A 22,463-nucleotide genomic window follows, 5' to 3' on the forward strand; every position below is an offset into this window, starting at 1 on the left:
CAGGGAAATATTGGGCATATAGTTTTCATGTCTTCCTCTGCTTAGGTAATATGTTGGACTGTATGACCTGACTGTTATCTTACACTATGTGGTGGAGATGGAACCTATATGTAATATGTGCTGGTCTTTGATACAGGGCTTTTTAGGAGCTAGGAGGCTGATGCTTTGGGTGACATCACTGTACTCTTGGTTTTGCATCTTCAATTTCTTTCTTTTTTTTTTTTTTCCTAGAATTTCTGTTATACACAAATTTATGAGAGTTTGTATAGTTGTAACACAAACTCTTAGATATATTCTAGACAGTATCTATGTACTCATTACACATATGTTTACTCTGTTGTTATATGTGCACTCATGAATAATCTTATAATATTTAGCTTGTGAGGAGTCTGGAACATTTTCTATGTACTTTTCCATGCCCACTCCAAGAATATAACCTTGCTTCTTTTCTTACCTCATTGGAAGGTAAAGCCTCTGAATGTTTTCACCTGCCTTTTTGTGAAAACTGTTCCATGGTACAAAAGATGGCTTTAATGAAAATAGCATACTGTGCATGATAATAGGAATATTCAACTGCATGTATGTTCTCTGTGAAAACAACTGCAAACCATTTTCATCTACTTGGGAATTAGTGACACACTAATGTCAGTGTCCATGTAGTTCCAGTACCAGCCAGTATAGTGATTCACTATAAGTCATCCACATTTTACTGGCAAAATGTCAGCATTTTTTTTAAACAGTTGTATTTCAATAGTGTAGTAGATTTCCATTAAACTTGTTTGTGTGTGCATTGCTGTTTTCCCTTTATATATTTCCTCATACATATTTTCCTGAACAGTCTTGCTCGTTATTTTTAGCACATTTTCAAAACTAATCAGTCTTTTCCAGACACTACTTTATATTTTTCATCCTCATATACTACAGTTGTTTTTCCTACAGTATGTTTTGTCACTCTTTCTGCCCATGGTTTATTGTTGTAATCAAAGGCAAGACTTCTGTATGATGCTGAAAACGAAAATCATTTGTACCCCAGACATCATTCAATGAATGAACTTTAAACATTTCACTAGGGTGAACTGTGTGTTTTCTTCAAAAGATTACATGAATAAAAGTTAGCTTTTCAGTACTCCGAGTGATACTGGTTTTATACAAATAAGTAAATACACAATATGTAAATGTTGGTTTTACATGCTCGTTCATTTAGTGAACATAACCATTCTTTTAGTCTTCTGAGACAGTAATAACTCTTGAAGAGTCTTTGTAGCTCATTTTCAGCTAGCCTTAAAAAAAGAAAATTACTTTCACATTCTTGCAAACAGGAGCTGCTTCTGGCTCTCAATTTCTTCCATTGGTCTAAGAAAATGTTTCCAAATTAGTGAAGCCAGTTCAGGATTTTGTCTTTGGATGTTGCTAGAATAAATCCAGATTATTACAGTCATTTTTACCTGTTAGGAAGGAAGAGAACTGGAAAAAGTGTAAGGATTCTTAGCTTAATCTAACCAGAAATGAGAAGAAAACAAACAAACAAACCCACACATTCAAAAAGATAATATGTGAGCAAAGTAAAAATTCTTGTCTGAATGGTCAGGTGGGCTCAGCTAAACACTTAAATGTACGTTTTCTCAAATTCCTTAAAATACTATGTCCAGTCAGGACATAGTGCCAGAGTACATTATCTTGATTTTACTAGCTCAATATTTTTCTTAAAGATACTTTAAAGCGGAAAACTGAATGTTAAAATATATACAAGTTCTATGTTTCCTGTATTTTGTGCTGAATTAAAACTGACACGAGTTTATTTTACTTGCATTTTATTTCTGTCTGACGTTAGCCATTGTTTTATTAATAACGAGATGACGTTAGTTGTTCTTCAGAGCTATTTCTGGATAGCAGAATAATGCTATGGAATTTATATTTTAGTTTTCTAAATAAATGCCTAAAAGATAACTAAAACAGTTGCTAACATGACATAAACTCCAAAGTATGCTAGATTTAGAGACACAGATCATCAAAAAGGGAAGGCAGACTTTGGGATACATGAGTAAAATCAACAATATTGAAGGTCTAACAGTACTATTTAAAAAAACATTGGAGTAAGTATTTTTTTTTTAATTCTTTCTTTCTTAGTTTTTAGGATGTTTCTATTACTTTTCTTCAGAATAAATTTCAAAGTGAGTTAGTTTGATAAGTGGGTCCAGAGGTCCACTTTTTAGTGGCATTTTAAGTGACATTTTAACAAAATCATTGCACATCATACAAACTGCAAAAAAAAATATAAAAATAAATCATGCTTTTTTACCATATATTGCATTTATGTTCTTTACTTTCTAACCACAACTTGTATTTTATTTGTAGGAGCGAATTACGTCCTTAGAAATGGTAAGTTTCTTAAATTCTTTTTCAAACCAATCACAATGAGATTACTGATGATCAAAAATGTGGTTTTTATGTACTTTTCTTTTTTTTAAAAAAAGGTGCCATCTGGGTTTTTAACTATAATTTTAAGAAAATGAAGACGCATGGTAGTTTTATATTGTACCTTCCAGTGGAGGCTTCGCTACAGTGTTTTCACTGCTTTATGAGCAATAGCTATATCAAATAAAATGTAAGGTTGTATTTTTCTGTATAGTTCAGTCCGCATCCCTAGGAAGAGAAATGTGGTACATTTGAGCCATACTGAGGATGTTTTTCTTCAACATAGTTGAGAAATTAAACTATTTGCCAAATAGTTGAGGTATATGTGATAGATATAATCACTCCAGTGACTTGTGTGTACATTTCACTGGACGTGCAGACAGAGTCAGTGCCCACATTACCACTGGAACCAAAAGCATGGAGGAATATCATTTTAAGATAATAAATTTGAAGGACAAAAGCCTTAATGTATGTACGTGCCATGAATGCAGCTGGATCGATTATCCACATGACTCAAGCTAGGAAGTCTACCAGGTGGACTAGATAGGATGGGTCTGCTTTTTTTTTTTCTTTTGTAGACAACTCCAATAAGACATCATATGATAGTATATGTAAGAACTATAGTTTCTTTTTATTGGAAACTCAGAAAATTTCATGTAAAGATACCAGTACTGAGACAATGTAAGTCTGCAAATATAGACTTCTAAAATTTGCTTGTGCTAATTATTTCATCCTCCCTGATAACTGTTGTCTTTGAAAACTGCTTCGGATCTCAAAAATGTATTTGAAATGTATTGAATATGGTAAAAACAAACAAACAAACAAACAAACAACAACAAACAAACAACTTGCATTCACACATAAAAGGCCCTTTGTAAATCAGAGTGCAGTGTTGGAACTCCTGCCTTGTTGGAATAGGGAATTAATGCTCAAAGTCAGAGGCCTGGCACTTTGCATAGTGCTGTGTGACTGTAAATTGTTGCCAGGACATTAGTTCTGTTCAGAAGCATCTCTTAATCATGGTTTGCTTACATGACAACTAGTCAGGCATGTATCCACTGCCATCCATTTCTCACGAACCATGAGTCAAGCTGCCTGCAAATGCCATGCGCTTTCTGCTCCTAAAGCCCAGTTTTGGCACAGGCAGAGGGTAATTGCTTGCAAATAGCAAAATTTCATGCAAATCCAATGTGTGTTCAGTGATGATGTTTATTTCTATTTTTTCTGAAGTCTTTCTTCTTTTTTTATACTTTTAATCTCCTCTATTTAGTACTAAATCTTCCTGATATTTTTGTTTGTTTGTTTCAAGTTACTGTTCAGATAGAAGAGGTAGAGGATTATTATCAGTAAAATATCATTTTCATATTGCAAACTGAGAGGTAACATCTGAGAGCAGGTTTTTAATACTAGATCCTAGAACTTGAAGTCAATCAATTCTTTCATTATTGCTGACATAGGACGATGTGTAATGTTAAACACTTAGACTTCAGGCAAGAAAGGTATGGTTGTCCCTAAGGCTGTTGAATACTCCCAAGGCACTGATTTTACTTTTGCTGTAAAGTTCCTTTATTATGCCAGGCAAATCACTTGTGATTTAAAAATCTGAACAATTCACTTGTTCAGATTTTTAAAGTACTGTTCAATTAATTGCATTTAAATGTTACATAGCTATTAATGAGTAATTTTCCTGATTACTGTAGTAATCAGTTATGTAGTCTGATATTTTGCAAGAATTAGTATGATTTCTCTACAGGTAAAGTGTAATTTAGTAAAGTGTATCTTTTTGGGTGTAGCTTCATTCTTGCATATAGAATTTAGTCCTATTTTATTTACATATAAAGCTGTATGATTTTACTGGAAAAAAGGTCTATATTGTGTTCTCAGGTGTTTTTACAATGGGAAATGTATCTACTCCTCATAATTAACACACTGCTACCGTGTGGTGCTTTTGACTTCAGTGGGTTTCTACATCAGAGTCTTGTGGGAATATGTGAGAATAAACTGCAAGTCAGATTCTTCTGCCTTAGTAGTACTAAAAATACTGGGAAATTGAGTTTGAAATCAACCAGTTATTCCAGTGAACATATGTATTATGTATTCTTTGATCAGTAAGACAGCTTGCATTTTTGGTAGAGAACGCAAAACTGAGGATATCACTTGCATAAACTATTTGGATCAGACTTTTATGGACATTATTCAGCTTTTTATTACAAAGTCATAAATTTAGGATAACTCCAGTAATGTTCTAAGTATTCTTCAGTATTGTTTTTTTTAATATAAATTTCCTTTCCAGTATGAACAGTTGTGTGTTTTGGTTTACCTTGTGTTTTATATTCATGAAAATAAGGTTTTGAATACCAGTAAAGCAAATTTGTTTGGACACACTCAGCAATGTGAAAGCTACCAGATTCTTCTACTGTAGTAGCAGGCTCAACGTTGCATCAGTTTTCTGATTTATCACCCATTTTAAAAGAAGAACAGGAAGGCTGGCTGTCCCCAGTGCATTTCCAAGGAGATTATGGATTGCCTGATGCTCTTCACATTAGGGCTCTTTATTTTTTCTTTTCTCTCTCTCTCTCAATGTGCCTTCCATCAATAAGCACACTGTACAATTTGCTCTTGGAACTATTTCATGGTTGTCACACTTTGCATGCATGGATGTTTAAGACATTTTAAATCTAAGAGTTAATACTTTCTTCTGTTCTCGGTTTGCTTCTGTTGTGTCTTGCCAAGACTACCATTACATCAAAGGCCTTCTGGTCCTCCCAGAACACAGCAGCACTTTGATCTTATACAAACGCCTGGGAGAGGAGCAGCACTCTGAGATCCTCCATCCTGCCTGCCTCTCCCTTTCCTTTCCTTTCATCAGTGAGCCAGTGTGTCACTTCCTTTTGCTGGGGGTAGAGAATGTTCCCAAAGTTCCCCAATTCCTTCTTCTACTCACTTCCACCAAGTAACTTTTGCTGCCTGATTGCACTCATAGCCAGGTGTGTGTTTTTTTTTTTTTTTTTTTTTTTTTTTTCTCTTTTTTCTCCTGGCACTCACCTTCCTCTTCTTCCTTGCTGCTGTCTGCAGCAGCAGTGTAGTGTCTGCAGTAAGAAAGCATTTCTTGATGTCCAGATGAAACCCCCAGTGTTTCAGTTTATGCCCATTGCCTCTTGTCCTATCACTGAACACCACTGAAGAGAGCCTGATTTTGTCTTTTTTACATACTCCCATCAGGTATTTATACACATTGATGAGATTCCTCCTGAGCCTTCTCTTCTCCAGGCTGAACAATCCCAGTTCTCTCAGCTCAGTCCTTTAAACAAGGTTAGTTGCTCTTCGTTGGACTCTCTTCAGTATGTCCATGTCTCTTTTGTTCTGGGAAGCCCAAAACCAGACCCAGCATTGCAGATGTGTCTTAACAGCCATCAGTATAGGGGAAGGATCAACTCCTTTATTTAAGAGGTGTGTGAACATGGCACTAAAGGACATTGTTTAGTGATGGGACTGAATGGTTGAACCAGCTGATGGTTGAACTTGCTGATTTTGAAGGTCTTCTCCAACCTAAATGACTCCCATTCCATCTCGTCCTTTGACCTGCTGGCAATGCTTCTCCTAACGCAGCCCTTACATTCTCTAGGCAGAAAGCTTCTTTTGGTATTGTGAAGATAGTATAACATGTTCAATAAGTTGCAAATATTGAACATTTTTGCCAGATTTTGATAAGCCAAAATAATCCTGGTTTTCTGTTAGAGAAAGTTGAAATCTCAGTATGAATCTTTATTACAAGAGACTAATTTTTTTAGATATCATAAATTATTTCTTAGTTTACCTAGGAATATTAATATACAGTGGTCATCACTAAAGATTTTTTTTAATGTAGTGTGAATATATATGCATATAAGTGTAATTTTAAAGAGGAATCCTGTTTCTTCCACTTAAAAATGCTGACCTTTCATCGAGGGAGGGTGCATCTATGAATTCTTTCACAGAATATAGGATGCTTATAGTGTGATAAGATAAAGATATATGTGCTATAGCATGCATTTTCTCACTTAATTTATCACAAAAGTTGAAGATGTTTGACAACAAATTGTCTTGTTTACTAGAATGTTTCTAATGCGCTGCAAAGTCCTTCATTTTAGATTTAAATTTTGTATTCTGTCAAATTATAACCTTAGAAACACAGAAATTAGAACTATTAATGCTACTATAGTGGTTTTTACTTTTTGAATGTCATGCAGGTTTTGATTATAGTGGGGAAATCTATAAGTTAAATTCCTATTTTTTTTCCTACTCTGACACTAATTTGTTCTGAAACCTTGGTTAAATCACTTCTCTTTGCATTCAAATTTTTTTCAGCTATAAATGTGAACAATATTTTTTGTTCATGGAGACTGTGAATTAATTTTGGTAATGTTTTCTGAAAGGCTTAATGAAATATTATTAGTGTACGAAAAAAAGTTAATATAAATTACATATAAAGATTTTTAGCCTGAAAAGCTTCAGAAATCTGATGTTAGCATTATGAATGACAAGGAAGTCTTTATACCTTTTACAAATCTGTGCCCACTAACTTTGTATTACGCGCTCTGCCTCATACGTTATATTTCTTTTAATATCCTGTAATTATTTCTGGATATCTTTGATCAAAATCTTAGTAAACGATAAAGAAGAGATTCTTAAAATTTAGTTCTGTGTACCCCAGTAGTACTAAGAGCTCTAGCTGATGATTTACAGAGAGCTGGCTTGCCAGAAGACTTTACTACCTCCTCCACATTTCCAGCTCAAACAACAAAAAGTTGTTTGATGCATATGTGCATCAACTGAAAAATTGTGAAATACTTATCTAATATTTTTCCATATAAACAATTCTGTAGTTACCATAGGGATGGGATGTTAAGTGATAACGTTGTGCGAAAAGAGACGGTCCATGTCACTGTGAATGTTAAGCATCCATGAAACTCTGTTAATTAAAATGTTCTCCACCCTATACAAAATCATCTGGAGTCTGAATTAAAAGTTCAGTTACTATGACATTTGCAATGCTTTGTTAACAAAGGTTTTCTGTTTTTCATTAGTACAAGTGCAATAGTTGCTTAAAAAAATCTTACTAGCTTGAACGTCAATGAAACAATATTGTTTAATAAAAGTCAATTGAACTTGTATATTGTATAACTCAGGTTTATATGTATTGTTTATTTCATAAATGTAAATTGATTTCTTAATGTGATGAAATCATCAAAACAATGCTATAATTGAGAAGCGGTATAAGCGGAATATAATGATATACAATATTTATATTGTTTTCTCTTAAAGTTTCCTCCACATGGAAGATGTACTAGGTCACAGAATGTCCCATTGAGAGTGGAATTTGCCTGGTATATGAAGGTCAACAAAGAAACTCAGGCCTCTTAAATAGAACCACACACTGTTAAAAGAAGAGCTTATCATGCATCAATCTAGTTCTGGAGATGGAAGCTGACAATGCATAGTTCTGCAGAGATTAACAAGGAAAGCAAAGATACCTTTAAAAATGCTGGATACATCCTATTCTTGCTATTTAGGTATTCAACATGCTAAGTCAATTTAAAAATGTCATCATAGGTCACCTTTAAGATTACATCCTTCATCTGAATTATGTGTAACTCCCTGATGAAATGCATTGCAGTCAGTTAAAATTATAGTTGCATTTAATCTTTTTATGGATATTCTTTGGAGATTAGCTAATGGTTACTTAAGTCAGCTCTAATTTACAAAAATATCTGTGCTATACAGATAGCCATTTGTTTTTACGTACCTCAGAAAAGAGCACCATATGTGAAAGTCAGTGAAGTTTGGTTTCTGTTTTATGTGTTTTCAGTCTATTTAATATAGAGACAAAATTTAAGAGAACTATACACAAACCTGCTTTGATTTCTGTGAATTTAGCATTGAAGCTTCAAGACTAAAAATAATATGTGTATGTGATCTCAGTTTAGATCTGTCCCTTGAGATAGTGTGAAACTGTCTATCAACAAGAATACATCAATATAGGAGGATTAACTGTTCAGATGCAGTCTGAACATCAAAGTGTTCATATGAAGTCGTTGAAAATGAGTAATTTGTTTTATCATTTTCTGAAAACATAGAACACCCCTTTTCAAAGTAAATCGTCTTTATTTTAAAAACATGAAGATTAATAGCACTCACTCTATGGAGGAGTCTGCTGTTAAGTAAAATACTATGAATACAGCTTTACTCAGTACAATTGGTGTTTCTTCCTCTTATCAGTTCCATCAGTACCTTCTGTTCCCTGTTAAATAACGAGCAGACAGATGCGATTGCTCTCTTTAGGATTATTTGTATGCATTATGGCATATAGCTTTCCTGTTTCTTGGAAAAAAGTTAACAGTACTTAAATGCCCTCTGTGTCAGGTGCTTCCAACATCCTTTTTCACATTTTATCTTGTGTGTCTAAATACATCTCTCTTAATAGAATAGAGTGTAGTCATTAATGATACAAGCGTGGCATTTGAACCATGTTGTAGAGGTTGCTGTGCATTTCACTAAATTACCAGACCAATTTCTGTGGGGCAGCTAAAAGCTTTTTCATCATCTTTCCCTCACATTTTTCAACATACTATTTTCCTTCCTTCTTCTTTATTGACGTTTCCCTAGGGAACTTTTGCTTTTTATTTTTTCTGTTTTTATTTGTACATCACCACAATTTTCTTGGTTAGTTTTATGAAAAGAGAATACATTTCTGTCTCTGAATATACTAGTGTATATTGTCCTATTCAAATCACTTCACAAACTGCTCAGAAAACTTAAGACAATTTTAGAATGTAATAGCAACCAAATTACAACAATGACCCAAATATAAAGCTTAAGGAAGAGTGTATGTTACAGGATAGGCAAATGTTTTGTTTCCTATTCATTCATTTGGTCAGATTCCAGCCATTCAAAGCTCAGAGACTTCCGGACAGAGATGTAGTTTCTATGCATTTGGAATCCTTTCCTGAGGTTTCTCATTCATGCACTGACCCGAATTCTGCTTAAATTGTGTGACTTGTGATTTTAAGCAAATTGGTCATTTCTCCCCTCAGGCATCTGTTGTCTTTTCTGAAGAGTCCTGCTCCATTGAATGATTGTATTTAGTCATTCCTCATGTGAAAGAAGCATTCCATGGCTTTGGTTGATCTTCTAGCCCTTCTCTGAGCTTTCCCCATTCTAACTGTTCCTCTTCATATGAGCTTCCCACTGCTGCACTCAGTAGGCAAGATGCAAACTTGCTGTGGAGTCATACTTCTGAGTAGTTGTGTTCTCTGGCTTGTTTTTTTCCTTTCCTAATTATGTCCTGTGTTGATTTAGCTTTTCTAATTGTTATTGAACACTGAATTAGCAGATGCTTGGAACTGCATGTTGTTTACCTCATGATCTCATTCCTGCTCAGTAATTGTTAGGTCAGAAACCATCATTTTGTGTGTGGAGTTAGGATTACATTTCATGAAGCCAAAAAAACTGTCAGAAATCCAAGAAGCCTATATCAACCCTTATCCACATGCTTTTTGATAAGACAAAGAAACTAAGGACTGAGTATGCATATAACCCAAAGGTTGGTCTTCTGCTTTCAAGAACATTCCATAACGTAACAATAGCTTTAAACGACACAAGCTAAGGCACAGCTAAAATTTTTCACAAGTAGTATGTGACATAGATGGGATATGTTTAGGAGATACTTGGAGAGAAGAAATGATGAGCACCTTCCTTCATTTACAGTGTGTGTTGATATGAGGTCTTGTCACTGGAATTTAGAGAAAGAATTGGCAAATGGGATGGCTTAAGGTGTGGGCATACACTTAAGACCTGAGTTCCTTTTATGATGAGAACAGATTACAGGTCTTTATTAAAAAATAAATAAATTTTTGGAGTTGGAAAACTGCTATAACTTGAATATACTTCATAGCATCATGAGAAGCCATGACGTTAAATTTGTCTTGTGTCCCCTACAACTTTATTTCAATTCTGTATGACATCTCAAATGTCTGTTTTCCAGCAGTTCACTCCTTCAGCAAATGTGTTAGGTAATATATACCATAAGCTTAAAGTAGTTATAGCTTAATTTGGTGCTGGACCAAGAAAAGAGCTGGTGTTTTGTTACAATTCTTGTATTGTTTCCTGCGAGGAAGGGGTTTATTTCTGAAGGAGTGGGAGAGTTTTTGCTCTTCAGAATCAAAAACTTCATGGGCATGTATCTGTGTGATAGCAGGATGACTGCTGATTGTTGTGAATCAATATTTTGATCCACATATAGTTAAGTTTGCATTTAATGAGACCAGGTGTAGGTTTGATTGCTTAGAGTCTATTGTCTCTCATATATTTCTCAGCCTCAGAAGCATGCATGCAGACCAGGGGCTACTCAGGAAAGAAGCAGCAAACATTACAATTCATCATAAATTAATGTAGTGGAAAATCAATGCTTTGATGAACATAAGGCCACTGTAAATGAAGCATGAAATATGAATGACTACTGCTTTACTGTGGTAAAAGTGAAATGGTTGATACTTAGAAGAGGGAAACATTAGTGAGTGATAGATACCTCTAGGCAATTGTATTTTGAAGTTGAGAGGTATAGTAACATTTGGAAAAAAAAAAAAGAAAGTATTTTATAGCTATAAAAAATTCTATGCTATAATCTGTGAAAAACACTGTAAACACTATATGTAGGCCTCCTGCCTGACTGCACGCTGGAAATATGAAGAAGAATCCATTTTATACATTCATTATTAATGTATATCTGTAAGTTCTATAATTCTTTTCTGGTAAACAACCATATATGTTACAGGAAAAAATAATACTTTTCTCCTAATAAATCTTTGTAGATGAGTTTTGTAAGGTTTTTTTTTTTTTTCTTTTAATAATAATAAAAAAGCTTGATAGCAAATTAAATTGCACATTAAAATACAAGATTTCTTATGATGATAAATTTTAGTTTGATCTAACTACAGCTAGCCAAATGCAAAATCTACTAACACCTCATGCAGCTGTTGAGACAGAACGCACTATTTTCTTGTTACAAGTTAATAAACTTTATTAGTTCTGACTGAATTTTGCAAAACTGATTGGACCTACTTTCTTCTCTGGAGATCAGCCCAAGTATGCACCTTCCTGTCATTACAGGATTTTGTCAGTATTTGTCATCATCAGATGTCAACCTTGCAATTAAGGACTTGTTCGTACTGGGTGTCCTCAGTGCTTCCCACGGCAGGAAGTGGTTTACTTGTCTTCCAGGCATATCTCTGTATATGCAGTCTTACATAATTCCTGTACAATTTTTAAAATTAAGACTTAAAATCTAACAAAATTAATGCTTTAGTATAAAAGAAAAGCTCTTTGTGTTTTAGCATTATACCTAGATTATCTCCACCTTATTTTCCACATTTCTATTCTATTCTCTTTTCTATTTTCTTGTTCTCACTAAATGACTAAGGCATCTTTGTTTTACTCTGTTTCACTTTTGACAACTCTTCCTCTGTTTCCTCAAATGTAAAATATCCTTGCTGGGCAATCCTTTTTCCCCCATTTTGTACGCTCTCCACATACTAGTCCTCTCAAAGCAGCAAGTTTCAAGAGCTTCTTGGTCAACCATCTGTCAAAATTCTTTCCTCTTACCTGTGGTGACAATGTTCTTATTCTTCAAGCACCATTGGCTGGAATGTTTTCCTGCTTCATTGTACATTGTGTGAAGAGCAGAAGTTATTCAGAAAAAAAGAGCTATATTTGAAACTTCATCTTAAGTAAGATAAGACAGGAGTATATCTGTTTTTTCTCCAGTTTTCTTCCATTCCTAGAGCAGAAAGAATTTAGCAGTGGGATGAGAGCAAAGTAATTGTTAATTGTTAACCAGATGATTGTTTTATAGGAATAGATCCTAATATCATTGTCTGCCAGTACAGGTTTTTTCCTAATTAAACTAAATAATTGGAGAAGCAGAGAAATCACTGTCTCATGTTCGCTAGCCCATTTGGTCTATTGGGCCTGAGTATTGGTTTCAGGTTCAGTTTTGTGAGGTGCAAATGAATCCCATTTGGTCTGAAACTTGATCTTCATTTTTAATAGGAAGCGTATTTCTTACAACCTTAAAAACAATGTTAGGAATTTTTAGGAAAGAAACATGCAACAAGACAGACAACATGATTGCTTCTAAATTGATGGTGTATCAGACATAAGAATGTTCAAAGGCATGAAACTTCAACTGTATGAGGAAAAACTGTATGACGCTTCGATTTCTTCTTTTCTTTCTTTCTTTTTTTTTTTTTTTTTGTTTGTTTGTTTTGATGTTTTCTCTTGTGTTCTCTTCATTAGAGTACTCGAGTTGCTTTAGACCATCTGGAGTCTGTTCCTGAGAAACTAAGCCTGTTAGAAGATTTCAAAGATACTGCAGTGAGAAATATTTTACTTAACTCTTTTTCAATAGTTCTAAATTAGTTTGGTTAATTAATGTCCTCCCCATACGTATAGATAAATGAGTTAATTAGATATATAAAATTACATATGACAAAAACATACAGTAAGCCTTTGTTGTTGTTAATATAGCTTTATTGATGTCATTAATTTAGTCCTAGTTAGTACCACTGCTGGGGTGTTCCATATGGTAAGCAAACATTGAGTATTGAGTGTAAAAGGTCAGGGCCTAACGCAGAGTATGCGTGTTGAGTGTTGAATTCTGATATTCATTGTTTAATGTTCAAAATACTGTAATAAAATAAATTCTACCAGTTTTTTCAACATTTAAAGTAATGAGTGAAAATAGATGAGCTTTACAGATGCTTTTTTTAATTATCATTTTTAAACACAATTTTTGTTTACAAATGTCAAATCTGCTCTCTCAGTATCACTGTTGGTGGAACTTATTGACAGTAGCAGTGAGGTACTGTCAAGAGCATATAGTCTTAAATTAGGTAGTGGCTGAGTGGCTTAACCACTGCATTATCATTGCTTCCCATGAATGAAGTCAGTAGTTTACTAAAAGAGAATTTGGGTTCTCATTGGACAAAATAAATTTTAAATCAATATTAAATCATAGATAAAAACATAACATTTTGCATTTCATTTGCTGTGCAGAGTTTCTCCTCCTCATATATTCACAAGCCTTTCAAAACACTTGTTTGGAACATTGTTTATTCAAAATGTTCTTGCATGAGGTCATGTGTTAAGACAGAGCAGATTCAGACCTTGTTTTATGGTGTAAAAATAAACTTAAATTGGTATAACTTCAATTATATATTCATATATATATATTCAATATATTCAATATGGTGTAAACTATATATTCAATATGGTGTAAACTTCAATATGGTGTAACTTCAATTTCATGTTTCCAAGTATCCCCAGAAGAGGTTGACATTTGTCTTCTGTTTCTGATGGTTCTGCTTTGCTGTAGGAAAAATTCTGCTCTAAGCTAGGCAGAAGCGTGAATGTGGAGTTCCTGCAATCTCCTTCACAGTTTCACTCTTTACTTGAAGTTACTATGAAATTATGTTGTCATTTTCTAGTTTGCCTTAGTTATCACTTAGCCAGCATTTATGAGAATGGAACCCAAATTCTCTGTTTTAAATTGAGCTCTGTTCCTCTCCCATAAATTTTTAAGTTTTCTAAAGACTGCTTTCTTAACATGAGACCCTGCCAACAAGTGTATGTTGTTTAGTAAGTAATTTATCATTTATGCATTTATTATTCAAGGAAAGTAGGCTTTATACCTTAGTTGTGAGAATTATGTCAATTTTGAACTTCCATTAATTCTATTTGAAGTAATGCATTGGAATATTTTGTACGATAGGAAAAATGTTCTAGAGCCTGTTAAAAAGCTATATAACAATGTCCTATGGTAGTATGATACATATCTAGCATATTTTATTCTGAAGTGGTATTCATGAATGAAGTATTTCAAAGCCATTCATGGCTTTCCAGAGTTAGCAAGCTGTTTCATTTTTTTTTTCCATTGGAAGTGTAAGGAAACAAAGTAAATCTTCATCTGAAAATGCCTCACAAGTTGTGGGGTAGCTGTATTCATTCAAGTGAGTCCTTAGCTGCTTGTGAGAAGCATTATGTTTTCTTGTTCTGAAATACTGCTTTAGTCCATATCCTTGGACTTTTTTCTTGAAACATCTGTTTCTGAAGAATTGCAATTAATTTTTTTCCATTACACAATTCTTTGTTAGAAGCTATGTTAATAATAAATTTTAGAAAGAGTTACAAGATATCATTTACCAGTTAAGGATGAGGCATTAAAATGTTCGCATTTTAACGTGCATTCATTTTAACATTACTCTTCTGTACAGAACATCATGCTTTCATATGAGCCCTGTATTTCAGCTTCTAAAAGTTCGTGATTCATTTGTTCATTGCTGTATGGAAAACTCTGGGTGATACCAGTACTTACCATAGCCAGCCAACATTTACTAACCGTTTTTCACGTTACAAAATCATTTAAATGTTTCAATACGTTTCTAGGAGTCCCACTGCCGAAGGGAAAAGATTGAGGAAAGGTATACAAAGTATAAAGAAATTGTGAGTTCTCTGCAGCAGCAGCTGGAAGATTCAAAACAAAGAATCCAACAATTCAAGGTATGTGTGTGTATTCCACTTTTGTTTTGTGATTACTTTCACTCAGCAATCTGAGCTTACTTAAAGTAATATTATCTCATAGTATTAACACAGACTAAATCATACATGCATGTTTCTTTGTCCTGGAATGGCAGAGTTTTATGTAGCTACTATGGCTGGTGTAAAATTTGGTGACAGAAGTGTCTTCATTATCAAGTGAAAATTCCCCCCCCCCAAAAAAAAAAAATCTTAAAAAATCCATGGAAAAGCTATCCTGTGTCTTACTATACTCTAGTGTTTACTTATGCCACTGCTTTGTCAAATTTCTTCTATGGAAATTTTTGGCTTGGTTTGTTCTCTTTTCCCTTGTCCTTTCACATAGAAGGTAAATACTGAAATCTGTTTCCCGCCTTAAAGGGAATATTAATTTTTTAGATTGCATGTAATGATTTTTCACTAGTTTATTTTTGCATTCTTTACAAATGATCATGTCCATTCCATACATAAACAAAACTGAGGCAAACAGAGAAGTGATTTGCAAAACGTCACTCATCTGACTAATAGCAGGGTTAAGCTTAATTTCCTAACTCCCTGAAATACAAATCCAGAGCTCTTAATTTAGAACCATTGCCTGGAAAAATTCCACCTTTCCAGTTGTTAACATGCTTTCTTTCTGTTCGTATTAGCTTGTTCCTTATCATATTACTTCATATTACTGCGTGTCCTTATGATAGCACCTTACTTTAGGACAACTACATTTTCTTATGCTGCAGAACTAGGCAGTGATTCAAATAAATGACCAGAACTGAAGAATTGTGCTAGTGTTTCTGCTACTGCAATGAATCAAGATTCATTGGCAATGTATTTTCAGGTGTGTCTCTAAGCAGCTGAGCTCAAAATCTAGGATCGAGTACCATTTTCAAAAAACTTCAAGCTGTTTGTGTTCCCCACCTCAGCAGCAGTATTTGATCTGTGAAATGTTGACCTACTTACCTTAGGTCTTCTAAAAACTAGAAAAGGTAAAACGAAGACAGTGCATTTTAGCTTATTAAGTTGCTGCTGTAAGAAGGTATTGAGCTACTTGAGATAGCCATGTTGTTTTTTCAGTAGGAAAGAAACAGGGCAGATTCGCTTTCAGACTATTGCTACTGATAATCTTCAATTTCTGGAATTTGTTTTGCCTTCACACACGACTTACTAATTCAGTAGCCACTGAAATTTGGAAAATATTGAAAAATCTAAGTGGAATGTAATCAGTTGAGAGTTAGAATATAATATTGCACTAAGCTGACTGAGCTTACAAATCGTGTGATTTGAACTCTGTGTTCAGAATCCGTAAAAGGCTGATTTCAAAACAATATTTCCTCTTTCTTTAGACAAGAGGGAGCATTTAATGGCTTTCTTTTAGTCAGGCCTAATTGGGTTTTTGCATGACATACAGTCTTCTTTGCTGTCACAGCTGTTACAAATAGAACAGAATGTTCAAAAACAAGTAACAGACGGGTGCTAATCTGATTTCAGTGATCAGGCTGGCTTAGTCTAAAAAATCCCTTTTTAATGCTTGCCTTTCTTACCCTCCCTTGGAACTAACTGCATTGTTGTTTCATATTTTTAAAATGTTGATGATTTGTCAGTAAGGAGTCTCTAAAGTTGATTGGTAGAAGCGTATAGTCAAGGACATCAAAGTTCATTCTTTCTGATGGTTTTGTTTCGTGCTCTATACACAATGTAGTGCTTCTGCTGTATAAAGCTGACAATATATTTGGTAGATAAGAAAATAGATATGTTAAGAAAAGGAGTTTTTGTAAAATATTTTACATTAATTCCACAACTAATTTATCCAAAATTGTTAAACTTTCTCATCAGATGCGATTTCTTCCTAACCTTTCTTGTAGCACACTTCATTCAGCTTGCTTGCAAGCACTAATCTCAGACAGGTATTAACTAATCCCTTGTTTTAGCCTCTTTCGTTTTAAGGAGCAAAAATGAAATCACTGTGAAAGTTCTCCTTAAAACAGTTATTAGTCTTCCTTATGATTTGTTTTGTCCCCCCTCAGTCTTTCCAGTTCGCTTTAGCCTTGTCAGGAGTCCATGAGAAATACCTTTTGCTTAGAAGCCTGGGAAAATCATAATTGCTATTTGTATAGGCTAAAACGTAATATTTCCTCTAATAATGGGGGCCAGAGGCTGACAGTGATTTTCAACAAAGAAAGGATAGTAGCTAAAGAAGAAATTGGGGAAAAAGAAGGTAAACACAAACAATAATAATAAAATAAGTAATAGAGAATACCAAATAAAGCAAAATCAAAAGGAAAAGTGAGAAGAAACCTAAAGATAAACGTTACAATTGATAGACTTAAATATTTTAGGACAGTTTCCCTGCTACAAACATCTGACCAACAACTATCAAAGGGGAATGGCTTTAAACTAAAAAAGGGTGAATTTAGATTAGACATTAGGAACGTGTTTACTCAGGGGTGACCTTATCGCTCTTTTTAGGTACCTCAAGGGAGGCTGTAGCGAGGTGGGGGTTGGCCTGTTCTCCCACGTGCCTGGTGACAGGACGAGGGGGAATGGGCTTAAGTTGAGCCAGGGGAGTTTTAGGTTAGATGTTAGGAAGAACTTCTTCACTGAAAGGGTTGTGAGGCATTGGAACAGGCTGCCCAGGGAAGTGGTGGAGTCACCATCCCTGGAAGTCTTCAAAAGACGCTTAGATGTAGAGCTTAGGGATATGGTTTAGTGGAGGGCTGTTAGCGTTAGGTTGGAGGTTGGACTCGATGACCTTGAGGTCTCTTCCAACCTAGAAAATTCTGTGATTCTGTGATTCTGTGATGCACTGGCACAGGCTGCCCAGAGAAGCTGTGCACGCCACATCCCTGGAGGTGTTCAAGACCAGATTGGATGGGGCCCTTGGCAACCTGACCTAGTGGGAGGTGTCCCTGCCTATGGCAGGGGATTGGAACTAGGTGGTATTGAAGGTCCGTTCCAACATAAACCATCCTATGATCTAGTCAAACATACCTAAATGTAAATAAAATATGTGAGCTACGTTATGAAAGTTGATATTTCTGTAATGAGAAAGGCATTGTGTATTGTGGATGCTGGTAGAAGTGCCTTTTTTCTTTTCTTTTCTTTTCTTTTCTTTTTTTTTTTTTTTAAAGCTTTTCTCTAACATAGCATTTCTGGAAGCAGAATGAAAATACTAACATTTTTTTTTAATTCTTTTGAAGTTGTTATTGTATTACGTACATTTTAGGTATTAAGTCTCTCATCAGCACATAAGGGGATTAATATGTATAATTCCCATTAGTCTAAATAGAAGTAAATCCCTCTTCATTGATGGGACAAAAGATCATTGTATCTCTAAATTAATGTTGAATTTTTATTTTGTTTTCTGTTTGGTTTTCAAATCTTAGTATCAGTATGATAATAAATTGCAAGATGTTTTAACAAAATTCTCCAAGGGTGTTTTTGATAAGAATTCAGTAGCAAAATGGCATGTTTTATGTACTGATGCATTTGTGCATTATTATGTCTTCTCATTTCAAGAAACTGAGTAATTTGGATACCAAGTCAAGCTTTTAATCTTATTTTGGAAGGTAATGGAACTGTGGACTGCTTGCTATATTGTTGATAAAGATTTACAGAGATTTTTGTTTAAATAGCCTTTTAAAAATTATCTTATTTTCTAGCTTATAAACCAAACGACTTTCCTTACCAAAAAGCTATGTTGTATGGGTCTAGATGTAAATACTAATATTGTGATTCAAACTTTATTCAATGGCTAAAAGAAAATAATGAAAAAAACATCTTGAGGTATTTTGTTATGAAAAATCAATGAAGTTAGTTTCTTCAGTGGTGGGCAAAATGTTTAAGTTTTGTTATTACTTACTTGTTGAACTTCAGTAAATTAATGTAGACAGTTCATTGATGAAAAATTCATTATTTCCTGATGTTTGCCATGCCAATATGCCCTGTACTGTGGATGTTATGTAAATAGAGAAGAGAATGTTCTTGCAACTTATAATAGTAACAAAGACTTGCAGTACTCCCAATGCTCTTCTCAAGGCAAAGCAGTTTGTGCTAAGATTTTGTAGTGATGGAGCAGGCATGAAATTCATGACCAAATTAATTTGATCCTAACTGCAATACTTAGTCTGAGAATTCAAAACAGTATTTTCCAGGATGTGTGAAATCACAGCATATACCCATGTATTACTGTGTGCGTTTTGTTAAAGATTACAGCTGTTTAATATAAAGAAGTTTGTTTATTTTTATTTGGCTTCCATAGGATGTCGTAATGGATGCTGACATTTCTGATATACAAGTCGCTGCTCCCTCTTCTAGCTGGCGAACTCAAAACAGTTTTTTGTCCACCTCACTGCTCTCAGAATCAGGTTGTAAGTATTGTTTCAGAGGAAAAAAAAATCACAAGTAATGTATTTCCTCTTTTAACGCTGTTTTACTTGAAAGAGCAAGACATTCTACTTTTTGACAAAAACTGCTAGAACCATCTTAAGAGGCCTGCTGGCCTGCTGTACTTGAGTATTAGATACCAGATGGGTGTCTTTGTTTTAGAAATACTTTACATCACAGTGATACTTTTTTTTTTTTAACTGGGTAATAAAATATTTTCTGTTTGTCATCCAAGCCTAGCCCAAAGAAATGGGCTGTACTTGTTTTCTGAATCTCTGCATGAACAATCATACCCATGTAAGTTGTGTATCTTTTCAGGTTCCAAAGACACATCCTCATCCAAAAAGTTCTATCCCACATCTTTCATTTGTACTGGTTAATCTTATGTTTTTGAAGCAGCTTAACAGTAACAGTTGAATTCACTAATTCTGCTTGTACTTCAAAATTTGTTTTTAACTATTCTTTCCATCTCTTAGTGTACATATAACTTGGTCATAAAAGCTTACAGGATCTCTGATACAGATAGGAACTGCTCACTAAAAGATAGGACATACTAGGTCTTTCTCAAGTAAAGGAGCACCCTTCCGTGAGTGTCAGTAATGACTTAGGAAAAATTTATTGAATGTTTTTTTTCAGCACACCAGATATCAGCACATGAATATGAAAAACTTTTCTTCAGAAAGATATCACCTTCCATTTATTTTCAGTAGAGCCAGTTTGCATTCTGGCAACCTTGTGAATGAACCAGTTACGTTCTATGTCATGGAAAGTGCTATTTCAAGCTTCACTGCACTTTCAAACCTCTTTGTCTTGGAATGAGTACACTACTGTACACTACTAATTATCAGCAATAAATCTTGAGTTGATTTGATGAGGTTGAAGCTAATTGGTTTCTTTTCCTCTCAAAATCTGTATGTTGTGATTAGTATCTTTTTGCGGAGTATACTAAATAATAAAAATAGCAACAAAGCATATGAGTGAAAGCCTCAATCTCTTCTGTACTTCAGGAACAGTTTCCCCCAACTCAGAGTTGTTTTTCCATTTTCCTTAATATCATCCCTGTCAATGTCTACAGCTCAGCCTGGTACGGGTATAGAAAAAAAAACAAACAAACCATACCTTAAAGGCAAGTTGGACTGTTAGAATAGGTCCAGAGGAGGACCATGAAGACAATCAAGGGGCTGGAGCACCTTTCCTACAAAGAAAGGCTGAGAAGCTGGGGCTGTTCAGCCTGAAGAAGAGAAGGCTCTAGGGTGACCTCATTGTGACTTTTTAGTACTTGAAGGGGGCTTTTAAAAAAGATAGAGAGCGACTTTTTGCTCAATCAAATAGGACAAAGGGGAATGGTTTTAAATTAAAGAAAGGAGATTTAGATTAGAGGTTAGGAGGAAATGCTTAATTCAGATGGTGAGGCACTGGAACAGGTTGCCCAAAGAATCTTTGGTTGCCCCATCCCTGAAAGTGTTCAAGGTCATGTTGGATGAGGCCCTGGGCAATCTGATCTAGTGGGTGGCATCCCTGCCCACAGCATTCAGTCATGGCTAAGAGACTTTTTTCTTGTCTAAAACTTTAAGGAAGGTATTTTCCATATCACAAATGAAGCAGATCTTCATACAGGTATTTCATATTTTCCAATATTTTCCAAATCCTAGAGTTGTGCTGAGAAAGATGTTTGTTTTTTACTTTTTCCTATTCATTTTTAAGGGAAAAGAACTGGTTGTAAAAAATAAATAAATAAATAAATAAATCATTGGAGTTTTAGTTCCTTAATTGCATTCTATTACAAATCCATTTGTCAGATTTTCTGAGGCTAAAACAAGGAAGTAGTCTTAAGATAATTTTTTCTATTTCTGATTTTACATGTATTTGACTGTGATAGGATAAAGGTTTTTAATTTCTCACTTTGATGATTCTTTTCACCTAAGTGCTATTGTATATTTGTTGTACTCAATTTGTAAGTAGGAGAGCAAGTCAGGTGCCTGTTGAAGATATCTCATGTATTTTATAAGTCCTGGTATATTCGTCTAGCTGTCTTTGCAGGAAGGCACAGGTTTCCCATAAGTCCCATCACATCTTTTGAATCCCTTTGTGGATGTTTGTGATACCTTAAGGCATTTGAATTAATCCATAGACATTGGTTAGTGACTGAATGTTTTATGCTGTCCCTGTACTCCACCATTCAAATTTTAAAGTGTATTTTAGAGTTGTTGCAATAGTTCTTCAGTGAAGGTTCTGCAGCGGTATTAATGTCACAAGAAGCTTTTCTTGTAACTGGCACTGAGCAGCAAATGATAAAATCAGCTGCTTCACTCATCTTAGTCACATAAACTCCATGAACTTTTAATTTCAGTGATGATATTAATTAGTTGTAATTTGAGGATTTGACAATGAAGTCAAATTTGAAGTCTTTTGCTTCTAACCTCCTGTAGCTTTTAATAAATCTACCTGTAAGTGTCATCACCTATTTGCTGTGACTAATTCATCTCCTTACTTCTTCAGAAACAGAAGAGTTGTTTTGTTTTTTTTTTTTTAATTCAATTTTCAGAGCAGTTTGCAAGCCTTTGTGATCTCTCTTAGACTCATAAAACCTTACAGATTATAGAGTCAATAGGTAGTATTAGGAAGTCTCTTCCCAATTTGTCTCATATAACTTGGAGAGAGCAGATGCATTTAATGTACTTTAAATCTCAGGGGAAACCTGAGATTTAAGTTCCAAATTGGTTGAAGAAAGGGGAGAAAATATGAAAGAATAATTAAGAGAAAAGACAGTCTGCATCCATTTAACGTAAAGTTGCCAATCAGCACAAGGGTGAAAGGAAAAGTAATTAGTACTCTGTTTTATGTCTGGTCTTCATGTTTATAGAAGAAGTTCTTAGAAAGCATGATATTTAACTGACATATTATAATTTATACAAGGAATTGTTCATTAGATATGGTTTGCAGTCTATGTTATTATCAGATCAAATGGTTAGTATAAAATTTTACTATTTGTTGTTATCTAAAGAATAATACTCAGAAATTGTTTTTCATGGCCACTGTGCTTTTCTTCAGTTTTACAG

The 22,463-nt window shown here is 34.5% G+C and overlaps 1 protein-coding gene across 9 annotated transcripts in view; it reads left to right on the forward strand.

Moving 5' to 3' along the window:
• The window catches only part of CEP128 (centrosomal protein 128), a 111,420-nt gene that overhangs the window by 85,546 nt on the left and 3,411 nt on the right, over positions 1-22,463 (forward strand). For all 9 annotated transcript variants that reach the window (XM_084521472.1, XM_084521475.1, XM_084521473.1 and 6 more), the window contains 4 exons: positions 2,356-2,379; positions 12,748-12,825; positions 14,896-15,009; positions 19,280-19,388. In XM_084521472.1, the coding sequence (XP_084377598.1) occupies positions 2,356-2,379; positions 12,748-12,825; positions 14,896-15,009; positions 19,280-19,388 (325 nt within the window). The remainder of the gene's footprint in view (positions 1-2,355; positions 2,380-12,747; positions 12,826-14,895; positions 15,010-19,279; positions 19,389-22,463) is intronic.

The sequence above is a fragment of the Aythya ferina genome (assembly GCF_964211825.1).
Source record: "Aythya ferina genome assembly, chromosome: 5".
Taxonomy (NCBI): Eukaryota; Metazoa; Chordata; class Aves; order Anseriformes; family Anatidae; genus Aythya; species Aythya ferina.